This window comes from Gorilla gorilla, chromosome 20, assembly GCF_029281585.2.
Source record: "Gorilla gorilla gorilla isolate KB3781 chromosome 20, NHGRI_mGorGor1-v2.1_pri, whole genome shotgun sequence".
Lineage (NCBI taxonomy): Eukaryota > Metazoa > Chordata > Mammalia > Primates > Hominidae > Gorilla > Gorilla gorilla.
In genome coordinates, this window is record NC_073244.2 from 56526925 (window position 1) to 56551403 (window position 24479).

Sequence of the window (24479 nt, forward strand, 5' to 3'; positions counted from 1 at the left end):
AGGCTGGAGTGCAGTGTCAAGAACTCGGCTCACTGCATCCTCCGCCTCCCAGGTTCAGGCGATTCTCCTGCCTCAGCCTCCCAAGCATGTGGGATTACAGGCATGCGCCACCATGCCGGGCTAATTTTTGTATTTTCAGTAGAGACTGGGTTTCACCATGTTAGCCAGGCTGGTCTGGAACTCCCAACCTCAGGTGATCCGCCCACCTCGGCCTTCCAACGTGCTGGGATTACAGGCATGAGTCACCTCGCCCGGCCCAAAGTGGTCTTAAGCAAACACATTCCATCATCCTGGTCGCGGGAGAAGGTTGGGGAGCTCCCAACAGAGGATCCCAGTGGGGAGAGGATTGGGGAGCTGCCAAGGAAGGCCCCAAGGAGTTTGGATGGACGCAGGCATCTGTGATGGGACCCCCAAAGAGGACTTCTCTTCCTGCAGCTCCGGGATTGTGGAGGGCTGCGGGAGGTGGAGGTGACTGCCTGCCTGGTGTGGAAGGACTGGCCTCACCGAGTCCACCCCCACAGCCTCGTGGGGAAAGACTGCACCGACGGCATCTGCAGGGTGCGGCTCCGGCCTCACGTCAGCCCCCGGCACAGGTACCCACCCCCTGACTTCCGACCTCTCATCCTTGATCATGGAGATTCTAAGCGACTGGAGATCACCCATGAAACCTTAGAGCAGAGGGCAGCTTGGGTAAACCCTCCCCACTGCCTCTTCTAGGTGGGAAACAGGCCTGGGGACAGTGGAGGGCCTCACTTAGGCCTGGAGCCTTGCCACACACATATTCACATACATTTTATCCCTATTTTGTAGAGGAAGAAACTGAGGCTCAGAGAGGGTAAGGAGCACAGATAATTGATGACAGAGCTGGGATTTGACTGCAGACCTGACTTAACTGCAAGGTCTGTTCTTTCCCTTACTTTACAATTCATCTTTTTTTTTTTGGGCGGGGGACGGAGTTTTGCTCTTGTTGCCCAAGCTGGAGTGCAATGGTTCGATCTCAGCTCACTCCAACCTCCACCTCCCGGATTCAAGTGATTCTCCTGCCCCGGACTCCCGAGTAGCTGAGATTACAGGCATGCGACACTACACCCAGTGCATTTTTTGGATTTTTAGTAGAAATGGGGTTTCACCATGTTGGCCAGGCTGGTCTCGAACTGCTGACCTTAGGTGATCCTCCCAGCTCGGCCTCCCAAAGTGCTGGGATTACAGGCATGAGCCACCATGCCGGCCTTTTCTTTCTTTTTAAAACAGAAGCACTGTATAACTTTTATTTTGCATATGTCCACAGATGCTCACACAACATACAGTGGCTACATCTAAAACTTTGAGCATTTTTTCATAGTGCAAAGAGACAGAAAGGTAGTGACACACTTCACTGTGTTACACTGACTTTGGGTAGAGCCCTAAAGGCAGCATGCACTTCAGAGGTAGGGCTGAGTATTGCTCACACTCAGGTCTGGAAGATTTAATTTTAGAAATTTTTAAACTTAGTGAAAATATAAGTTCCGAGAGCAGAGATCTTGTCTCTTACATTCCCTGCTGTATTCCGAGTGTCTGGCATAGTAACTGGCACATAGTAGGTGCTCAGGAAATATTTGTGGAATGAATGAATACTGCCATGTTATGCAATTTACAGACCCATCAGTAATGGGTGAGAGCACCTGATTCTCCACAACCTCACCAGCACCGGGTATTATGAAACATTTTGATTTTTGCTATTTTGATGAGTGCCCCAAAACAAAGGCATCTTCATTGGTGTTTAATTTGCAGTTTTCTTTCCTTCCTTCCTTCCTTCCTTCCTTCCTTCCTTCCTTCTGTCCTTCTTTCTTTCTTTCTTTCAGACAGAGTCTCGCTCTGTCGCCCAGGCTGGAATGCAGTGGCGTGATCTTGGCTCACTGCAAGCTCTGCCTCCTGGGTTCAAGTGATTCTCCTGCCTCAGCCTCGCAAGTAGCTGGGACTACAGGCGCCCGCCACCACGCCCGGCTATTTTTTTTGTATTTTTAGTACAGACGGGGTTTCGCCGTGTTAGCCAGGATGGTTACCATCTCCTGACCTCGTGATCCGCCCGCCTCGGCCTCCCAAAGTGCTGGGATTGCAGGTGTGAGCCACTGTGCCCAGCCTCTTTTTTTTTTTTTTTTTTTGAGACCGAGTCTCACTCTGTCACCCAGGCTGGAGTGCAATGGCATGATCTCTGCTCACTGCAATCTCTGCCTCCTGGATTCAAACGATTCTCCTGCCTCAGCCTCCCAGGTAGCTGGGATTACAGGAGCCAGCCACCACACCTGGCTAATTTTTGTATTTTTAGTAGAGACGGGGTTTCACCACGTTGGTCAGGCTGATCTCAAACTTCTGACCTCGTGACCCACCCGCCCCGGCCTCCCAAAGTGCTGGGATTACAGGCGTGAGCCACCGCACCCGGCCCTGAAGTTTTCTTATTTTATTTATTTATTTATTTATTTTGAGACAGAGTCTCGCTTTGTCGCCCAGGCTGGAGTGCAGTGGCGCGATCTCGGCTCACTGCAAGCTCCGCCTCCCAGGCTCACGCCATTCTCCTGCCTCAGCCTCCCGAGTAGCTGGGACTACAGGCACCCGCCACCACGCCTGGCTAATTTTTTTGTATTTTTAGTAGAGACGGGGTTTCACCGTGTTAGCCAAGGTGGTCTCGATCTCCTGACCTCATGATCTACCCGTATCAGCCTCCCAAAGTGATGGGATTACAGGCGTGAGCCACCGCGCCCGGCCTGAAGTTTTCTTATTAAAGATGAAGTTGGCCAGTGTTCTCATGTGGTAGAGATAAGGCATGTTCTGGATCTTCTCAAGAACCCTTGACATGCTTATTTTTATTTTTTGAGACAGATTCTTGCTCTGTCGCCAGGCTGAAGTGCAGTGGCATGATCTCATCTCTCTGCAACCTCTACCTCCCGGGCTCAAGCAATTCTCCTGCCTCAGCCTCCTGAGTAGCTGGGATTACAGGTGTGCGCCACCACACCCAGCTAATTTTTGTATTTTTAGTAGAGACAGGGCTTCACCATGCTGGCCAGGATGGTGTCCCTCTCTTGACCTCGTGATCTGCCCACCTTGGCCTCCCAAAGTGCTGGGATTCTACAGATGTGAGCCACCACGTCTGGCCAAAAGGTTTATTTTATTTTTTATTGTTTGAGATGGTGTCTAACTCTGTTGCCCAGGCTGGAGTGCAGTGGCACGATCTCGGCTCACTGCAACCTCTGCCTCCCGGGTTCAAGTGATTCTTTTGCCTCAGCCTCCCGAGTAGCTGGGATTACAGGCATGCACTACTACGTCTGCTAATTTTTGTATTTTTAGTAGAGACAGGGTTTCACCATGTTGGCCATGCTGGTCTTGAACTACTGACCTCAAGTGATCCTCCTGCCTCGGCCTCCCAAAGTGCTGGGATTACAGGTGTGAGCCACCGCGCTGGCCTTCTGAGGGGTTTAAACCCCAGACCGTTTCTAATGCTGGGACCCCTGGGCCTGGGATGTCAGCCCCCGAGAGCCTGAGCCCCACAGCAGCATCTGCCAGAGCCCTCCTGCAGGTTAGGGCCACACTTGCCTGCTCACGAGCACTCCTCTCCCTCCCCCGTCACCCCCTCAGTTTTAACAACCTGGGCATCCAGTGTGTGAGGAAGAAGGAGATTGAGGCTGCCATTGAGCGGAAGATTCAACTGGGCATTGACCCCTACAATGGTGAGCTCTCCCTGCCTGACCTGACCATCCCGTCCTCCCAAACCCCTTGCCTTCTGTGCTCACCCTGGTCCCCTCACCACTCCAGGCCCCACCGTCTCCTCCAGCCCCGTCCCTTTCCCGTTCCCCTGTACCCCAGAGAGGGTCTCCACTTCCCACCCTCAGCCTCCCCATATCTCCCCCGACAGCTGGGTCCCTGAAGAACCATCAGGAAGTAGACATGAATGTGGTGAGGATCTGCTTCCAGGCCTCATATCGGGACCAGCAGGGACAGATGCGCCGGATGGATCCTGTGCTTTCCGAGCCCGTCTACGACAAGAGTGAGTTGAGAGTGCTGTGGCCATTAGGATTGCCCTTGGCTGCAGGTGTCAGAATGTCCCGCTTACAGAGGCATGAATGGCTCAGGCGCTGTGGCTCACGCCTGTAATCCCAACACTTTGGGAGGTCGAGGTGGGAGGATTGCTTGAGCCCAGGAGTTCAAGACCAGCCTGGGCAACTTGGCAAAACCCTGTCTCTATAAAAAATTTAAAAATTAGCTGGGTGGCCAGTCACGGTGGCTCATGCCGGTAATCCCAGCACTTTGGGAGGCCAAGGCGGGCAGGTCACCTGAGAAGTCAGGAGTTTGAGACCAGCCTGGCCAACATGCCAAAACCCTGTCTCTACCAAAAATACAAAAATTAGCTGGGCGCAGTGGCAGGCAACTATAATCCCAGCTACTCAGGAGGCTGAGGCAGAAGAATTGCTTGAACCCGGGAGGCGGAGGTTGCAGTGAGCCGAGATCACATCACTGCGCTCCAGCCTGTGCAACAGAGTGAGATTGCATCTCGAAAAAAAAAAATTAGCTGGGCATGGTGACATGCACCTGTAGTCCCAGCTACTTTGGAGGCTGGGGTGGGAAGATTGCTTGAGCCCAAGAGGTTGAGGCTGCAGTGAGCTGTGATCATGCCACTGCAGTCCAGCCTGGGCAACAGAGCAAGTGGTGAAATCCTGTCTCTACTAAAAATGCAAAAATTAGCTGGGCATGGTGGCACACGTCTGTAATCTTTGCTACCTGGGAGGCGGAGGTTGCAGTGAGCTGAGATTGCACCACTGCACTCCAGCCTGGGCAATGGAGAGGGACTCCGTCTCAAAAAACAAGAAAAAAAAACCATCAAACCCAAAATGGAATCTTCTAGTGTTGTAGAATGAACAATCTGTACAACTATACCAGGCAGCCCAAGGGAAGAGGCAGCATAAGTAATAATCTCTCTCCCTTTCTGAGAGAGTGCATTATATTCCACAGAATCACCCTGGTAGACTTCTGCTTATTTCTCAGTGGCCAGAGCTTGGTCCCATGGCCACTCCTAGTTGCAGGGTGGTCTGGGAAAGCAAGTGCTTAGATTTTTCACCCTCTGTAGAGGGGTACAGGCATAGAAGAGAGGATTGGGAATAACTGGTAGGTTTTAGCCAACCCATAGTGACTGCTGTAAGCATCAAAATGGGATATTAATTCAGTCAGGGCATTTATGGATGCAAGTGATAGAATCCCAACTTAGCCGGGCGCGGTGGCTCACGCCTGTAATCCCAGCACTTTGGGAGGACGAGGCGGGCAGATCACGAGGTCAGGAGATCGAGACCATCCTGGCTAACATGGCGAAACCCCGTCTCTACTAAAAATCCAAAAAAAAAGTTAGCCGGGCGTCGTGGCGGGCGCCTGTAGTCCCAGCTACTCGGGAGGCTGAGGCAGGAGAATGGCGTGAACCCTGGAGGCGGAGCTTACAGTGAGCCGAGATCGCACCACTGCACTCCAGCCTGGGCAACAGAGCGAGACTCCTTCTCAAAAAAAAAAAAAAAAGAATCCTTACTTAAATAGGCTTAAGGGGGAAAAAAGAGAATAAGTTGTTCTATTTGTTCCATTAACAAGAAAAAATGCAGATGTAGCATAGTGCTTCAGGTCTGGCTGCATCCAGGGCCTCAGTGATGTCATTAGAGATCTGTCTCTTTCTGTCTCTCAGCTGTTCTTCCTCCATGTTAGAATCCATGCTTATATCCTACCTGCCTGGCACCTCTCCCCGACTCCCAAAGCTGCTTTTAGCTTCTCTTACCTAATAGCTTTGCTTAAAGTCTCAGGTCTATCTCTCATTGGCCTGGTTTTGGTCATTTGCTCCTTTTTGACAAATCAGCTTTGGCCAGAGGGATGCACTGCTCTGATTGGCCAGGTCTGGGGCATGTGCTCAATTACTGCTGAGCTAGGAAGTGGGCTCAGTCCTGCCCAATCCCAGTTACTAAGATGAGGGGTGGTCCCTTGAGGGAAAATTGGAGGCTGTTAAAAGAAGAGGGGCCAGGACTACTAGATGGGGAAAACAACAGGTGTCCACTACATGATTACAGTCTATCAAACTCTCCTCAAGGAACCTTCTCTCACCTGGACCCCATCAACTCTCCCTGAGGTCTGAGGGTCTCCCTTAAACATTTTTTAAAAATTATTTTTATTATTTTTTTTTAGAGATAGGGTCTCACTCTGTTGCCTAGGCAGTCATGCAGTGGTGCAGTCATAGCTTACTGCAGCCTGAACTCCTGGGCTCAAGTGATCCTCCCAGTTCAGCCTCACAAGTAGCTGAGACTACAGGCATGTGCCACCACACCTGGCTAAGTTTTATTTTTAAAACTTTGTGGAGCTAGAGTCTCACCATGTTACCCAGGCTGGTCCGGAACTCCTGGGCTCAAACGATCCTCCCTCCTCGGCCCCTCAAGTGCTGGCATTATAGGTGTGAGCCATCATGCCTGGCAATTTTTTTTTTCTTTTTTGAGAGAGATGGGGGTCTGCTATGTTGCCCAGGCTGGTCTTGAACTTCTGGCCTCACATGATCTTCCTGGCTGGGCCCCCAAAAGTGCTGGGATTACAGGTGTGAGCTACCTTGCCTAGTAAAGGATCTTCTTTTGTTTTGTTATTTTTTTGTTTGTTTGTTTTTTGTTTTGAGACAGAGTTTTCCTCTGTCACTCACGATGGAGTGCAGTGGTGCAATCTCAGCTCCCTGCAACCCCTGCCTCCTGGGTTCAAGTGATTCTTCTGCCTCAGCCTCCTGAGTAACTGGGACCACACCCAGCTAATTTTTGTATTTTTAGTAGAGTCAGGGTTTCACCATGTTGGCCAGGCTGGTCTCAAACTCCTGACCTCAAGTGATCCACCTGCCTCGGCCTCCCAAAGAGCTGGGATTACAGGCGTGAGCCACCATGCCCGGCAAAAGATCTTCGTTTTGGACAGACACTCACCGGGCCTCAGCTTGAGGGCTGGCGATTGTTCGGTAACCCCTTCTGTCCGAGTGACTTCTTTCTCCACCTGGACTATGGGTTCCATGAGGATCAGATGCCCTGCCTTTTCAATTCCCCATGTCTCCAGGGCCCCGGGGATGGCACCCACTGGGTGCCCAGTAAGGCTTTGGTGACTGAATTCTCGGGATTTTTTTTAATACACTTCTTCCTCTTGCTCCTTCCCAGAATCCACAAACACGTCAGAGCTGCGGATTTGCCGAATTAACAAGGAAAGCGGGCCGTGCACCGGTGGCGAGGAGCTCTACTTGCTCTGCGACAAGGTGCAGAAAGGTGAGGGGCCTGGGGCAGCAAGCTCGGGCAGAGCGGGGTCTGGCAACTTGGAGGGGTAGCCAGGGAGCCCGGGAAGATGAAAGGATGAGAAAGAGCTGGTTAACCAGGGCACCAGAGTGCAAGGGTCCAGAACGCTGTCCTTGCAGTCAGACACAGCTGATGGGTTCATTCACTCCGAGTCGCCTTCTCACCCGTCTGCGTAGGACGACAGAGACTCGTCTGTGGTGACCCATGCTGCATGCTAGGCGGTGCCATCACAGAGCTCACGACATGTCCAGAGGACTCTGATGTTAAGGGTGGAATTGCATAAATGAACGCTTTACGGTGGTTCTGATAAGCGCTATGGGTAAAGCAAACAGGACAGGAGAAGCAACTCCACTTCATTCATCTCTGTTCAAATGGCCCTTCCTCAAACAGGCTTCTAAAAAAAAGACAGCTGGTCACCGTGGCTCAAGCCTGTAATCCCAGTGATTTGGGAGGCTGAGGTGGGTGGATCACTTGAGCTCAGGAGTTCGAGACCAGCCTGGGCAACATGGTGAAAACCCATATCTACTAAAAATACAAAAATGAGGGCTGGGCGCAGTGGCTCATGCCTGCAATCCCAGCACTTTGGGAGGCCAAGGTGGGCGGATCACCTGAGGTCAGGAGTTCGACACCAGCCTCCCAACATGGTGAAACCCCATCTCTACTAAAAAACACAAAAATGAGCTGGTTGTGGTGGCACACACCTGTAATCCCAGCTACTCGGGAGGCTGAGGCAGGAGAATCACTTGAACCTGGGAGGCAGAGGTTTCAGTGAGCCAAGATCACGCCTCTGCACTCCAGCCTGGGCCACAGAGCAAAGCTCTGTCTCAAAAAAAAGAAAAAAAGAAAGAAAGAAAAGAAAACAGACAGCTGGGCACAGCAGTTCATGCCTGTAATCCTAGCACAGTTTTGGAGGCTGAGGCGGGCAGATCACTTGAACTCAGGAGTTCGAGACCAGCCTGGCCAACATGGTGAAACCCCGTCTCTACAAAAAATAAAAAATTTAGCAGGTGTGGTAGTGTGCACCTGTAGTCCCAGTTACTTGAGAGGCAGAGGTGGGAGGATCACTTGAGCCCGGGAGGCGGAGGCTGCAGTGAGCCAAGATTGCACCACTGCTCTCCAGCCAGGGCGACAGAGACAGACCCTGTCTCAAAAAATCAAAACCAAAAACAAACTGGCTGGGCTGGTGGCTCATGCCTGTAATTCTAGCACTTTGGGAGGCTGAGGTGGGAGGATCACTTGAGCCCAGGAGTTTGAGTCCAGTCTGGGCAACATAGCAAGCCTCTACAAAAAAAAATTCTTTTTGATTAAAAAATAGCCAGGCATTAGGCCGGCTGTGGTGGCTCACACCTGTAATCCTAATACTTTGGGAGGCCAAGGTGGGCGAATCACTTATGGTCAGGAGTTCAAAACCAGCATGGCCAACATGGTGAAACCCTGTCTCTCCTAAAAATACAAAAATTAGCTGGGTGTGATGGAACGCACCTGTAATTCCAGCTACTTGGGAGGCTGAGGCACGAGAATCACTTGAACCTGGGAGGCAGAGGTTGCAGTGAGCGGAGATCATGCCATTGCACACCAGCCTGGGCAACACAGTGAGACTCTGTCTCAAAAAATAAAATAAAATAGCCAGGCATGTTGGAGCATGTGCCTGTAGTCCCAGCTACTTGGGAGGCTGAGGTAGGAGGATTGCTTAAGTGCAGGAGTTGGAGGTTACAGTGAGCTATGATGGTGCCACTGCACTGCAGCCTGGGCAATAGAGCGAGACTCTGTCTCAAAATAGAATAAAATAAAGTGAAGAAACTGGTTCCAGAGATATCTGGTAACTTCCCCAAGTTATAACAGAGTTGGTAGTGAAGAGTTCTAGCCTTCCTGGGTTTCCATCTTGGCTCTAACACTTGCCGGCTGTGTGACCTTGGACAAGTGACTTCACCTCTCTGTGCCTTCATTTTCTTCTTTATACAATAAGGTACCTAATAGTACCTTCTTCATAGAGTTGTTGTGTGACTTAGAGGCAATCTATATGTATCTGACACATATAAAGCCTCAGTACATGGAATTACTGTGATGACAGGCAATGCAATAAGACAAGAAAAATAAATAGCAGGCAGAGTAGCATCATGAATCCTGACTCTTCCACTACCAGTTGTGTGATGTCTCAACACTTTCAAGCCTCAGTTTCCCTTTTTTTTTTTTAAGAACCAGGCTCTCGCTCTGTCTCTTAAATAGCTGGGACCACAGGCGTGCACCACCATGCCTGGCTAATTTTTTAATTTTCTTGTAGAGACAAGGTCTTGCTGTGTTGGCCAGTCTGGTCTTGAACTCCTGGCCTCAAGTGATCTGCCAGCCTTAGCCTCCCAAAGGGCTGGGATTACAGGTGTGGGCCACTATGCCTGGACAGGCACCTTTTTTCTCTGCTGACTGTGCCTGGTATCCTTTTGCCATAACAGATCATAGCTGTGAGTATGACTGTATGCTGTCCTGTGAGTCCTCTTACTGAACCACCTGAGGGTGATCTTGAGGATCCCTGGACATGAGGGGGATATTAATTCTTTTGTTTGTTTGTTTGTTTGTTTTTTTGAGACGGAGTCTTGCTCTGTCCCCCAGGCTGGAGTGCAGTGGTGCGATCTCGGCTCACTGCAAGCTCTGCCTCCTGGGTTCATGCCATTCTCCTGCCTCAGCCTCCTGAGTAGCTGGGACTACAGGCGCCTGCCACCACGCCCAGCTAATTTTTTTGTATTTTTAGTAGAGACGGGGTTTCACCATGTTAGCCAGGGTGGTCTCGATCTCCTGACCTCGTGATCCACCTGCCTCGTCCTCCCAAAGTGCTGGGATTACAGGCGTGAGCCACCGTGCCTGGCAAGGGGGATATTAATTCTACCTACCTCTTAAATTGTTATAAGGATTACATGAGATAATATATATAAAAATACATAAAACAAGGCCAGGTTCGGTGGCTTACACCTGTAATCCCAGCACTTTGGGAGGCCGAGGCAAGCAGATCACGAGGTCAGGAGATCGAGACCATCCTGGCCAACGTGGTGAAACCCCGTCTCTTTTACAAATACAAACATTAGCTGGGCGTGGTTGCACATGCCTATAATCCCAGCTACTCGGGAGACTGAGGCAGGAGAATTACTTGAACCAGGGAGTTGGAGGTTGCAGTGAGCCGAGATCATGCCACTGCACTTCAGCCTGGAGGCAGAGTGAGACTCCATCTCAAAAACACACAAACAAAAAAAAAAAAACAAAAATAAAATTAGCCGGGCGTGGTGGCATATGCCTGTAATCCCAGCTACTCGGGAGGCTGAGGCAGGAGAATTGCTTGAACCCGGGAGGCAGAGGTTGCGGTGAGCCGAGATCGTGCCATTGCACTCCAGCTTGGGCAACAAGAGCGAAACTCCGTCTCAAAAAAAAAAAAAAAAAAAGCTGGACACTGTGGCTGACGCCTGTAATCCTAGCACTTTGGGAGGCTGAGGCAGGCAGATCACGAGGTCAGGAGATTGAGACCATTCTGGCTAATGTGGTGAAACCCTGTCTCTACTAAAAATACAAAAAATTAGCCGGGCATGGTGGCGGGCACCTATAGTCCCAGCTACTCAGGAGGCTGGGGCAGGAGAATGGCATGAACCCAGGAGGCGGAGCTTGCAGTGAGCCGAGATCGTGCCACTGCACTCCAGCCTGGGAGACAGAGCGAGACTCCGTCTCAAAAAAAAAAAAAAAAAAAAAAAAAAAAAATATATATATATATATATATACACACACACACATATATAGATAAAACACTTAGTGACTGGCACATAATAGGTACTCAATAGAAAGTTAGCTGCCACTATGATTCGTTTTTTGTTTTTTGGTTTTTTTTTTTGAGACGGAGTTTTGCTCTTGTGGTCCAGGCTGGAGTGCAATGGCACAATCTCGGCTCACTGCAATCTCTCCCTCCTTGGTTCAAGTGATTCTCCTGCCTTAGCCTCCCAAGCAGCTGGGACTACAGGTGTGTGCTACCACACCCGGCTAATTTTTTTTTTTTTTTTTAGATGGAGCATCACTCTGTCACCCAGGCTGGAGTGCAGTGGCACGATCTCGGTTCACTGAAACCTCTGCCTCCCAGGTTCAAGTGATTCTCCCACCTCAGCCTCCTGAGTAGCTGGTATTACAGGCGCACACCACCACGCCAGGCTAATTTTTGTATTTTTCGTAGACACGGGGTTTCACCATGTTGGTCAGCCTGGCCTTGAACTCCTGACCTCAGGTGATCCACCCTCCTCGGCCTCCCAAAGTGCTGGGATTACAGGTGTGAGCCACCATGCCCGGCCTAATTTTGTATTCTTAGTAGAGACGGGGTTTCACCATGTTGGTCAGGCTAGTCTAGAACTCCTGACCTCAAGTGATCCACCCACCTCAGCCTTCCAAAGCGCTGGGATTACAGGCGTGAGCCACCGTGCCTGGTGATTAGTTTTATTTTTAGGAATATTAGAGGCCGGGCACGGTGGCTCACGCCTGTTATCCCAGCACTTTGGGATGCCAAAGTGGGAGGATTGCTTGTATCCAGGACTTTGAGACCAGGCTGGGCAACATGGCGAAACCCCTTCCCTACAAAAAATACAAAAAAATCAGCCGGGTGTGGTGGTGCATGCCTGTAATCCTAGCTACTTGGGAGGCTGAGGTAGGAAGATCTCAAGGCCCAGAGGCAGAGGTTGCAGTGAGCCAAGATCATGGCATTGCACTCCAGCCTGGGTAACAGAGTGATACCCTGTCTCAAAAAAAAAAAAAAAAAAAAAAAAAACCAGGCTGGGCTCAGTGGTTCATGCTTGTAATCCCAGCACTTTGGGAGGCCGAGGTGGGCGGATCACCTGAGGTCAGGAGTTCTAAACCAGCCTGGCCAACATGGTGAAACCCCGTCTCTACTAAAAATACAAAAAATTAGCCGGGCGCAGTGGCTCACGCCTGTAACCCCAGCACTTTGGGAGGCCAAGGCGGGCGGATCACGAGGTCAGGAGATCAAGACCATCCTGGCTAACATGGTGAAACCTCATCTCTACTAAAAATACGAAAAAATTAGCCGGGCGTGGTGGCAGGCGCCTGTAGTCCCAGCTACTCGGGAGGCTGAGGCAGGAGAATGGCGTCAACCCGGGAGGCGGAGCCTGCAGTGAGCCGAGATCGCACCACTGCACTGCAGCCTGGGCGACAGAGCAAGACTCCGTCACAAAAAAAAAATAATAATAATAATTAGCCAGACGTGGTGGCGGGCGCCTGTAATCCCAGCTACTCAGGAGGCTGAGGCAGGAGAATCTCTTGAACCTGGGAGGCAGAGGTTGCAGTGAGCCGAGATCGCGCCATTGCACTCCAGCCTGGGCAACAGAGCAAGACTCTCAAAAAAAAAAAAAGGGGGAATATTAGTCTTGATTTTGGGGGAGGCTGGGCAAGTTGGGAGCACAGTGGCCCAGATGTCCTGGCTTAGCTGATGTCCCCCGTTTCCTGCCAGAGGACATATCAGTGGTGTTCAGCAGGGCCTCCTGGGAAGGTCGGGCTGACTTCTCCCAGGCCGACGTGCACCGCCAGATTGCCATTGTGTTCAAGACGCCACCCTACGAGGACCTGGAGATTGCCGAGCCCGTGACAGTCAACGTCTTCCTGCAGCGGCTCACCGATGGGGTCTGCAGCGAGCCATTGCCTTTCACGTACCTGCCTCGCGACCATGGTAACTACAGCAACCCAGGGTGACCCACCACCTCGGAGACTAGGTCTTCGGCCTTGGGGAGACCCCAGTGGGGATGGGAAAGAGGCAGAACTAGAATGCAGGCCCAGAGCTACAAAGACAGTGTTCAGATCCTGGCTCTGCTGCTTACTGGTTGTGTGACCTTGGCCTCTCTGAGCCTCATTCTTCTGTGCAAAATGGAAATAATAGTAGCTGTCCTGTGACATTTGGAGAGTATTTAATCTTTCCTCCCCTCAGTATCCTGCACATGCCCGGGCCTGTGCTCGGTATTGCTAGAGACACAGCAGTGACCAGCACGGCCCCTAGCTGTGTCCTCATGAGGCTTATAGTCCTGAAGATAGGGGACAGCCTGTCCCTACAGAGTGATGACCAGAGTGGGCAGAACTGGAATGAAGTGCTCAAGGGCTCGCATTGCCCAGAGGGGGTACCTGACCCAGCTGTAGGTGTCAGGGAATGCTTCTTGGAGGAGGGGACAGCTGAGCTGAGGACAGGAGGATGACTAAGCAGGGAAGTTTTCTAGGGAAATAGTGAGAGTGGAGGAAGAGTGCTTTAAACAGCTGGAACAGCAGGTGCAAAGGTCCTGAGGCCGGATTGTGCCTGGGGTGCTCCAGGAACAACAAAGAGGCCAGTGTGTAGGCCGGATGCAGTGGCTCATGCCTGTAATCACAGCACTTTGGGAGGCTGAGGCAGGTGGATCACCTGAGGTTAGGAGATCGAGACCAGCCTGAACAACATGGCGAAACCCCATCTCTACTAAAAATACAAAAATTAGCCAGGCGTGGTGGTGGGCGCCTGTAGTCCCAGCTACTCAGGAGGCTGAGGCAGGAGAATTGCTTGAACCCGGGAGGCAGAGGTTGCAGTGAGCCAAGATTGTGCCATTGCACTCCAGCCTGGGCGACAGAGCAAGACTCACTACAGGCACCCGCCACCATGCTCGGCTAATTTTAGTATTTTTAGTAGAGACCGGGTTTCGCCGTGTTGGTCAGGCTGGTCTCGGACTCCTGACCTCAGGTGATCCGCCCACTTCGGCCTCCCAAAGTGCTGGGATTACAGGAGTGAGCCACCACACCCAGCCAAGACTCCATCTTTAAAAAAAAAAAAAATAGGCCTGGCACAGCTGCTCACACCTGTAATCCCAACACTTCGGGAGGCCAAGGCAGGCAGATCACTTGAGGTCAGGAGTTCAAGACCAGACTGGCCAACATATAGTGAAATCCCATCTCTACTAAAAAAATACAAAAATTAGCTGGGCGTGGTGGCGCACACCTATAATCCCTCCTACTTGGGAAGCTGAGGCAGGAGAATCACTTGAACCTGGCAGGCAGAGGTTGCAGTGAGCCGAGACCGTGCCACTGCACTCCAGCCAGGTCAACAGAGCAAGACTGTCTCTAAAAATAAATAAATAAATAAAGGAATTAATTATTATTGATGAATTACTTCTTGTGTGTCCCTGGTATCTTCTTAACAGACAGCTACGGCGTGGACAAGAAGCGGAAACGGGGGATGCCCGACGTCCTTGGGGAGCTGAACAGCTCTGGTGTGTGCCCTCTGCCCCTTTCCACCCCCATCCCCAGGTTCTGGGGAGGGGACAGCTGACCCCACTGCCCTGTCCCACCCCAGGCTGGGGAGGAAGGGCTGTCGGGGAACAGGGGTCCTCATCTCTGCCTTCCCTCAGACCCCCATGGCATCGAGAGCAAACGGCGGAAGAAAAAGCCGGCCATCCTGGACCACTTCCTGCCCAACCACAGCTCAGGTGGGTCCCAGCTACACATAGGCCCCTGTCCCCTGGGTGGGCAGAGGGTAAGTGGCAGCCCTGCTTTTCTGGCCTCTTCACGCCCTCCAAGAGCAGCCACAAGGCGAGTCACTCAGCACTTAGCCAGCAACATAGAGTAGAAAGAATGAGGGCTCTGGAGACAGAATGGAAGTTCTGATCTCTTCTGGGCCATTTCCTTGCTATGTGACCTTCATTAAGTTGTTCTACCTCTCAGAGCCTCAGGGACTCCTTTGAAAAGGCCCAGTACGTACTTAGCTCAGTGGTGTTTTAAAATTTGATCTATTTCTTTTTTCTTTTTTTTTTTTTTTGGAGATGGAGTCTCGCTCTGTCGCCCAGACTGCAGTGCAGTGGCATGATCTCAGCTCACTGCAACCTCTGCCTCCTAAGTTCAAGCGATTCTCCTGCTTCAGGCTCCCAAGTAGCTGGGACTAAAGGCATGCACCACCACACCTGGCTAATTTTTGTATTTTTTAGTAGAGACGGGGTTTTACCACATTGGCCAGGCTGGTCCTGAACTCCTGACCTCAAGTGATCTGCTTGCCTCAGCCTCCCAAAGTGCTGGGATTACAGGCATGAGCCACTGCGTCCCACCTATGATCACATTTAACTGCATTTACAGCAAAACCCAAAATAACAGGGGCTTCAGCAGGATAGAACGTTATTTCTTGTCTCACATACATAGTCTGTAGGGACTGAAAGTGGCTCATGCCTGTAATCTCAGCACTTTGGGAGGCTGAGGCAGGTGGACTGCTTCAGTCCAGGAGTTTGAGACCAGCCTGGCCAACGTGGTAAAACCCTGTTTCTACTAAAAATACAAAAATTAGCCGAGTGTGGTGGTGCACACCTGTAGTCCCAGCTACTCGGAGGCTGAGGCAGACAAATCACTTGAACCCAGGAGGTGAAGGTTGCAGTGAGTCAAGATTGCACCACTGCACTTTAGCCTGAGCAAAAGAATGAGACCCTTCTCAAAACAACAACAACAACAACAACAAAAAACAAACAGGCCTGGCACTGTGGCTTATGCCTGTAATCCCAGCACTTTGGGAGGCCAAGGCAGGTAGATCACGAGGTGAAGAGAGAGAGACCATCCTGGCCAACGTGGTGAAACTCCATCTCTACTAAAAACACAAAAATTAGCTGGATGTGGTGGCACATGCCTGTAGTCCCAGCTGCTTGGGAGGCTGAGGCAGGAGAATCATTTGAACCCAAAAGGTGGAGGCTGCAGTGAGCCAAGATGGTGCCACTGTGTTCCAGCCTGGCAACAGAGCAAGACTCCGTCTCAAAAACAAGAAACAAAAAACAGTCCATAGGTAGGGGTTCCAGGGATGGTCTGGTGACTGCATGATCATTGAGAGACCGAGGCTTCTGCCATTTTCAGTTCGCCATCTCATGGTGCAAGGTGGCTGTTGTAGCTCCAGCCATTATGCCCACATTCCAGTTAGCAGACCTTAGTCACATGATCATATCAGGCTGCAAGGAAGGCTAGAAAATAGTCCCTTGTGTCTCTAAGGTTTGTCTTGTTCCAAAAAGAGAGTCCTTCTTTTTTTTTGAGATAGTCTTGCCCTGTTGCCTAGGCTGGAGTGCAGTGGCACAATCTCGGCTCACTGCAATGTCCACCTCCCAGGTTCAGGTGATTCTCCTGCCTCAGCCTCCTGAGTAGCTGGGATTACAGGTGCCCACCACCATGCCCGGCTAATTTTTGCATTTTTGGGAGAGAAGGGGTTTCGCCATGTTGGCCGGGCTGGTCTTGAACTTCTGACCTCAGGTAATCTGCCCGCCTCGGCCTGCCAAAGTGCTGGGATTACAGGCGTGAGCCACCATGCCTGGCCTGAGAATCCCTCTTATAATGAAACTTTTTGATTTGATTGTTATTTTTTCTTAAGTCCCCATTATGCCTGAGAATGACATTTATTTTTTCTGACAATTTTGGGACTGGTGACTTCCCAACTTGTGTCTCCCACGGTCTGGAGATTTCACTTTTTGGGTTGTCTCTGTATGTTGGGGGGCTTTGGAACCTCTTCTTTCTAACTCTCAGGGAAAACTCTCCACAGCTGCGTAGGAGCATGGTTTCAACCCCAGTTCCACAACAGCTGTCTGAGCCTTCCATTTACTTTCCCTCAGTGCCTTAGTTTACTTATTATTATCATTATTTTTAGAGATAAGGTCTTGCTCTGTTGCCCAGGCTGGAGTGCAGTGGTGTGATCATACTTCGCTGCAGCCTCAAACTGGGCTCAAGCAATCCTCCTGCCTCAGACTGCCAAGTAGCTGGGACTACAGGCGGGCACCACCACACCCAGCTAACTTTTAAATAATTTTTTTGTAGAGACAGGGTCTCGTCACGTTGTGTTGGGATTACAGGTGTGAACCACCATGCTTGGCCTTCAATTTACTTATTATCTGAGAATGGTGATAGTCCCACACAGATTCTCCTTGGGATTAAGAGGGCACCTAAGGCCAGGCTTGGTGGCTCACACCTGTAATCCCAGCACTTTGGGAGGCCGAGGCAGGTGGATCACCTGAGGTCAGGAGTTCGAGACCAGCCTGGCAAACATGGTGAAACCCCGTCTCTACTAAAAAGATAAGAATTAGCTGGGCATGGCACATGCCTGGACTGTAGTTCCAGCTACTCAGGAGACTGAGGCAGGGGAATCAACTTGAACTGGGGAGGCAGAGGTTGCAGTGAGCCAAGAGCATGTCACTGCACTGCAGCCGGGGTGACAGAATGAGACTCCATCTCAGAAAATCACCTTGATGTCACATTTTGCAGGGAGTAGGGCATTTGATTTAGGGCCTGATCAGAAGTTGGCCCTAAATCACACTACACTTCTCTGTCTTCATCCCCGTAGGCCCGTTCCTCCCGCCGTCAGCCCTGCTGCCAGACCCTGACTTCTTCTCTGGCACCGTGTCCCTGCCCGGCCTGGAGCCCCCTGGCGGGCCTGACCTCCTGGACGATGGCTTTGCCTACGACCCTACGGCCCCCACACTCTTCACCATGCTGGACCTGCTGCCCCCGGCACCGCCACACGCTAGCGCTGTTGTGTGCAGCGGAGGTGCCGGGGCCGTGGTTGGGGAGACCGCCGGCCCTGAACCACTGACACTGGACTCGTACCAGGCCCCGGGCCCCGGGGATGGAGGCACCGCCAGCCTTGTGGGCAGCAACATGTTCCCCAATCAGTACCGCGAGGCGGCCTTTGGGGGCGGCCTCCTATCCCCGGGGCCTGAAGCCACGTAGCCCCGCGATGCCAGAGGAGGGGCACTGGGTGGGGAGGGAGGTGGAGGAGCCGTGCAATCCCAACCAGGATGTCTAGCACCCCCATCCCCTTGGCCCTTCCTCATGCTTCTGAAGTGGACATATTCAGCCTTGGCGAGAAGCTCCGTTGCACGGGTTTCCCCTTGAGCCCATTTTACAGATGAGGAAACTGAGTCCGGAGAGGAAAAGGGACATGGCTCCCGTGCACTAGCTTGTTACAGCTGCCTCTGTCCCCACATGTGGGGGCACCTTCTCCAGTAGGATTCAGAAAAGATTGTACATATGGGAGGAGGGGACAGATTCCTGGCCCTCCCTCCCCAGACTTGAAGGTGGGGGGTAGGTTGGTTGTTCAGAGTCTTCCCAATAAAGATGAGTTTTTGAGCCTCGGGGGTTTCGTCTGTTCTGCTCTTGGGAAACGCCCTAGTCCCTTAGTAGCAAAGAAAGCCTCCAGGCTGGGGGCTCAGGCCTGTCATCCCAGCACTTTGGGAGGTCAAGGCAGGAGGATCGCTTGAGCTCACGAGTTTGAGACCAGCCTGGGCAACATGACGAAACCTAGTCTCTACAAAAAATACAAAAATTAGCCGGGCGTGGTGCTGCGCGCCTGTAATCCCAGCTACTCTAGAGGCTGAGGTGGGAGGATCGCTTGAGCCCAGGAGGTGGACGTTGCAGTGAGCCAAGACCGCACCACTGCACTCCAGCTTGGGCGACAGCGCGAGGCTGTGTCTCAAAAAAATAAAAAATGAAAATGAAAATAAAAAATAAGACCGGGCATGGTCGCTCATGGCTGTAATCCCAGCACTTTGGGAGGCCAAAGGCGGGTGGATCACCTGAGGTCAGGAGTTTGAGACCAGCCTAACCAAAATGGTGAAACCCCGTCTCTACTAAAAATACAAAAATTAGCCGGGCTTGGTGTCGCGCGCTTGTAGTCCCAGCTACTCGGGAGGCTGAGGTGGGAGAATAGCTGAAACCCAGGAGGCAAAGGTTGCAGTAAGCCTAGATCGCGCCACTGCCTTCTAGCCTGGGAGACAAAGAGAGACTCCGTCTCAAAATAATAAAATTAAATAAATAAATAAAATAAAAAAGATAAAAATATAAAGCATCCAAGCTCTTCCCTTCTCTGCTCTCCCACTTCTTCCTCGGGATCCCGCCCCTCTCGACTCTAGGACCCGCCTCTCACGTCTGCGGAAGTGCGCTGCGCAGCCCTCCACCATGCTCCGCCCCCTCCCCCTAGCGCGGCCTTTCATTTCCGCTTCCGGTGCGGGCCGCGCGCGAGCGCAGCGGTGGGAGGCGGCGACCAGCCGGTGAGTGCAGGCGGCTACTCGACCTCCCGGTTTTCGGGCAGGCGTCAGCCCAGCTTCTCCCTTTCCTCAGGCTCTCCCCATGCTGCTGTGGGCTTCTGCTGCGTCCTGGCCCCGAGGATCGCTCGTCCCTCACCCCATTCGGCCTGACGGGCCTCAGGCCGCGCCCGTGCCCCGGCTGTGGGCCAGAAGTTGCCGCGTCGAACTCGGCCTTCGGCCCAGCAGCTTATCACAGGCCCCGCCCCATTGTCAAAAAAAAAAAAAACCCAGCCCAAATCCTCAGGCCGCGACGCGATCCACAAGCCCCGTCCAAACCTTCGTTCTCCGCCCTTTCCCACAAGCCCTGCCCCCAAGCTCAGCCCACGCCCTCCTGTCAGCCAGCTCCGCCTCTCTCAGGCTCTACGCTCTTTTTCTTTGGATGCTCTCCCCACACCGCCATCTAGATCCCATCTTTAGACCTCAGCTTCACTCTGGTCTCCTTGCAACACTCCCTCCTCGTGTTCCCACTCCCTCTAGCATCTTCATCTTCCGCCACGCCCTTCACCTGTCCTCCACCTCCACCTTCATACAACTGCACTGTTCCCTTAAAGGCTTTCTCCGATTTTCCTCCACCTGCCTTCATCCTTATTCTCCTTATACCTCTACCACCCAGACTCATACCCAACCCCACGCATGGCCCCTAGTGGGAGCCTTTTCAGTTCTTCTCTTTCTCTTGAGCTCCAGCCTTAAGTGCTCAGGGTTTGCCTTCTGACCCTACTTCAGACACTACTGATGTTTCAAAACCTTTCATTCCCGACTCCAGCGCCTGGAATCTAGGACACCCCTTTCCCAGGGATGCTCACCTCAGAATCACCTAAGGGTTTTTCAGAATACCCAAGCTTCTAGATCGAAGTTGTTAGGGATGGACTTGAACATCTCGCATACTGTTCTGCAGCTTCACTTCTGCTCCCTGAAGCTAAGAGATGTGTTGTTTGGGATCGACTCTGCCACCAACTTGTTAGATGACTTTGATTCTGCCCATACGGGTTTCACAGACCATCTGACTTTCCTGGTCCTTTCATCCCTCAGGTTGAGGCCCCAGGCTTGGCCTCACCACAATGTGGCACGAGGCTCGGAAGCATGAGCGGAAGCTTCGAGGCATGATGGTCGACTACAAGAAGAGGGCGGAGCGGAGACGGGAGTATTATGAAAAGATCGTGAGTAACTGGCCTTTTGTCTGGGGTGAGGGACCCTGGGTTGGGGGGCACAGCTGGTCATCCTGGTAAAATCTGGGCTTGGAAGTATGTCAAGACAAGAGGCTCATTTCCTCAGGAGTATATTCATTAATCTTTTCTTGAGGATAATCATTGGTAGGATCCCAAGGGCTTCTGTTTGTTGTAGCATACTGTGTCGTTTGATGTGGCTTCCCAGTGCCGATCCGGTGTTAGCAAGAAAAAGGGAAGTCTCTGTAACCCTCAGAGCAGTCCTGACGTTAGACTGGCCACCTCCAGAATGTCTGTTTCGCTTATTGCTGGGTTCCCCATTCCCAGAAGAGCTCAGCCACTCTTGAGATTTGGCTTGGCACACAATAGGAGTGAGTATTAAGTTGGCCTGGCACAGTGGCTCATGCCTGTAATCCCAGGTGGATCACCTGAGGTCACGAGTTCGAGACCAGCCTGGCCAAAAGGGTGAAACGCCATCTCTACTAAAGATACAAAAATTAGCCAGGCTTAGTGGTGTGTGCATGTAGTCCCAGCTACTAGGGAGGCTGACGCACGAGAATTGCTTGAGCCCGGGAGGAGGAGGCTGTAGTGCATGGATTGTGCCACTGAACTCCAGCCTGGGTGACAGAGCAAGACTCAACGCCTGTAATCCCAGCACTTTGGGAGGCCGAGGTGGGCAGATCACAAGGGCAGGAGATCGAGACCGTCCTGGCTAACACGGTGAAACCCCATCTCTATTAAAATACAAAAAATTAGCCAGGTGAGGTGGCGGGTGCCTGTAGTCCCAGCTACTCGGGAGGCTGAGGCAGGAGAATAGTGTGAACCGGGGAGGGGGGCGGAGCAGAGCCTGCAGTGAGCTGAGATAGCACCATTGCTCTCCAGCCTGGGCGACAGCGAGACTCTGTCTCAAAAAAAAGACTGTCTCAAAAAAAAAGGAGTGAATATTAAGTGAAACCTGACCACTTCCCTCTCCTGTCTGATGCTTCAGTTGTTTTTGCGGGGAAGACCAAACTATCCCTGGCCTAAAAGACCCTTGTCTGACCACTTAGCTTCATACTTGGACAGCTCCACTGGCCTTCTATTTCTGCCACCACAGGGCTTTGGCCTATATTACCCCCCCTCACCTGTTTAACTCCTGTGTATCCTTGGGATCCCAGCTTGAAATGGCACCTGTTTTCTAGGTTCAGTGTTCCTGTCAGATGACATTTATATAGACCTTTCCCATTTATTCCTGTATTACTGCCCCAGCCTCTTCCCTGGTCTGCTGGCCTCCAGTCCTGGCTCCTCCAGTCTGTCCTTCCTAGAAGAGTCCAAGAGGCCTTTCTAAAGCACAAAACTGACCCTGTCCCTTCGTTGCTCAGAGCACCTCTATGGCTCCTAAGTGCCCTTGAGAGAAAGCCCACGCTCCTCACTGTGGCCTTTAGGGTCCTGCATGGCCTGGCCTTTGCCCTTCCTCCAGACTCACACCACCCCACACTCTGCCTTGTTCCTTTGCACAAGTCATTTTGGCCTCCTTGCTATTCCTCCACTGACCCAAGCGCTGCCCGGCCACAGGACCTTTGTATGAGCTCTTCCCATACCTGGTTAACTACTGCTTATCTGTCAGATCTCAGTCCTCAGAGAAGTCTTGTTTCCCAAGCTCAGTCAGGTGTCCTCTAAGAATGCCATAATCATAGCTCCCTTTCCTTCCCCTTTGTGGAATTTAACACACTTAAGATACACATACATGGGCCTGGTGTGGTGGCTCACGCCTGTAATCCCAGCATTTTGGGGGCCAAGGCAGGTGGATCACCTCAGGTCAAGAGTTTGAGACCAGCCTGGCTAACATGATGAAACCTCGTCTCTACTAAAAATACAAAAATTAGCTGGAGGTGGTGAGGAGCCTGGGCTTTCTCTCAAGGGCACTTAGGAGCCATAGAGGTGCTCTGAGCAATGAAGGGACAGGGTCAGTTTTGTGCTTTAGAAAAGCCTCTTGGACTCTTCTAGGGAGGACAGACTGGACGAGCCAGGACTGGAGGCCAGCAGACCAGGGAAGAGGCTGGGGCAGTAATACAGGAGTAAATGGTAATCCCAGCTACTCGGGAGGCTGAGGCAGGAGAATTGCTTGAACCCGGGAGGCATAGGTTGCATTGCTCTCCAGCCTGGGCAACAGAGTGAGACTCCATCTCAAAAAAAAATTTATATATATATGTGTATGTATGTATGTATACACGCACGCACACGCATACGCATACACAGGTTGAACATCCCTAATTCAAAATCCGAAATGCTCCAAAATCTCTTTTTTTTTTTTGAGGCAGAGTCTTGCTCAGTCGCCCAGGCTGGAGTGCAGTGGCATGATGTCAGCTCACTGTAACCCCCACCCCCCAGGTTCAAGCTATTCTCCTGCCTCACTCAACCTCCTGAGTAGCTGGAATTACAGGCATGTGCCACTATGCCTGGCTAATTTTTGCACTTTTGGTAGAGACAGGGTTTCACCATGTTGGTCAGGCTAGTCTTGAACTCCCGACCTCAAGTGATTTGCTTGCCTCGGCCTCCCAAAGTGCTGGATTACAGGCGTGAGCCACCACACCCGGCTAGCTCCAAAATCTGAAACTTTCTGCATACTGACATGATGCCCCACTACAAGTGGAAAGTTTCACATATAAGTACTTTACACAAACTTTGTTTCATGCACAAAATTATTTAAAATATTGTATACAATTACCTTCAGGCTGTGCTTATAAAGTATAAATGAATTTGGTCTTTGGACTTGGGTGCCATCCCTAAGATATCTCATTATGAATAGGCAAATATTCCAAAATCTGAAAAAATCTGAAACACTTCTGATCCCAAGCACTTCGAATAAGGAATACTTTGTGTGTGTGTGTGTGTGTGTGTGTCCCGTCTCTACTACAAATACAAAAAATTAGCTGGGCGTGGTGGTGGGCACCTGTACTCCCAGCTACTCGGGAGGCTGAGGCAGGAGAATGGCATGAACCCGGGAGACAGAGCTTGCAGTGAGCCGAGATAGCGCCACTGCACCCCAGCCTGGGCGACAGAGCGAGACTCCGTCCCAAAAAAGAAAAAAAAAAAAAATTTTATCCATTCGTACGTATAGGCACATACCCAGCTCTGTGGGACTGGGGACTAGTTATATTTGGGTCACGTTTGTACCCTAGGGTTGGGTCCATCAAATATGGTTTGAAAGAATAGATGAATAAAACAATATTAACAATAGTAATTAACCATTTAATTGATCCTTCGCAGGCACCCCCAGGCCACGTGAGAGATGCAGGATTTTTTTTGAATCCCCACAGTCACCTGTGAGACAGAGACCACTCTTACTTCCACTCAGCAGAGAAGAGGAAGCTCTGAGAGCTCCTTGCTTGCCTCTGCCACCCAGGAAGGAACCACGGGGCTAAAGGGAGAACTCATCTCCGATAGTGTCAGAAAGATGTGATCATGAAGGCAAGGCCTGGGTCTCTGTTGGTCATAGTTGAGGCCCCAGAAGTGGCCTAGGAACACAGCACTCAGGAATGAATAGCTACCTTTTTTTTTTTTGAGATGGAGTCTCGCTCTGTCGCCCAGGCTGGAGTGCAGTGGCACGATCTCGGCTCAGTGCAACTTCCGCCTCCCGGGTTCAAGCAATTCTCCTGCCTTAGCCTCCCAAGCAGCTGGGACTACAGGTGCCCACCACCACGCCCGGCTAATTTTTGTATTTTTAGTAGAGACAGGGTTTCACCATATTGGCCAGGCTGGTCTCAAACTCCTGACCGCAAGTGATCCGCCTGCCTTGGCTTCCCAAAGCTCTGGGATTATAGGCGTGAGCCCCCACACCCAGCCTAGCTGCCATTTATTAAGGGCCCATGGTGCGCCCGACCCAGTGCTCACCAGCTTGGCATAGTAGTCCTCTTAACAGGCCTGCGAGGTAGGTATTGATCATGCCTGTG

General features: G+C 51.5%; 2 protein-coding genes across 4 annotated transcripts in view; both read left to right on the forward strand.

Annotated features, from left to right (window-relative positions):
• The window catches only part of RELB (RELB proto-oncogene, NF-kB subunit), a 38614-nt gene extending 20181 nt beyond the window's left edge, over nucleotides 1-18433 (forward strand). The window contains exons 4-11 of the mRNA XM_055369712.2: nucleotides 436-593; nucleotides 3610-3701; nucleotides 3887-4018; nucleotides 7176-7280; nucleotides 12790-13005; nucleotides 14492-14560; nucleotides 14699-14776; nucleotides 17644-18433. Of these exons, the coding sequence (XP_055225687.1) occupies nucleotides 436-593; nucleotides 3610-3701; nucleotides 3887-4018; nucleotides 7176-7280; nucleotides 12790-13005; nucleotides 14492-14560; nucleotides 14699-14776; nucleotides 17644-18029 (1236 nt within the window). The 3' untranslated portion in view covers nucleotides 18030-18433. The remainder of the gene's footprint in view (nucleotides 1-435; nucleotides 594-3609; nucleotides 3702-3886; nucleotides 4019-7175; nucleotides 7281-12789; nucleotides 13006-14491; nucleotides 14561-14698; nucleotides 14777-17643) is intronic.
• Nucleotides 18434-19282: 849 nt separating this feature from the next.
• CLASRP (CLK4 associating serine/arginine rich protein) overlaps nucleotides 19283-24479 on the forward strand; it is a 30815-nt gene continuing 25618 nt past the window's right edge. Inside the window, exons 1-2 of one of the 3 annotated variants that reach the window (XR_008673835.2) lie at nucleotides 19283-19348; nucleotides 20414-20541. Coding sequence is in view for 1 of the 3 variants with exons in the window: in XM_055369713.1 (XP_055225688.1) it covers nucleotides 20443-20541 (99 nt within the window). In the remaining 2 variants the exon portion in view is untranslated. The remainder of the gene's footprint in view (nucleotides 19349-20413; nucleotides 20542-24479) is intronic. The other 2 variants (XM_055369713.1, XR_008673836.2) reach the window with 2 other exon arrangements.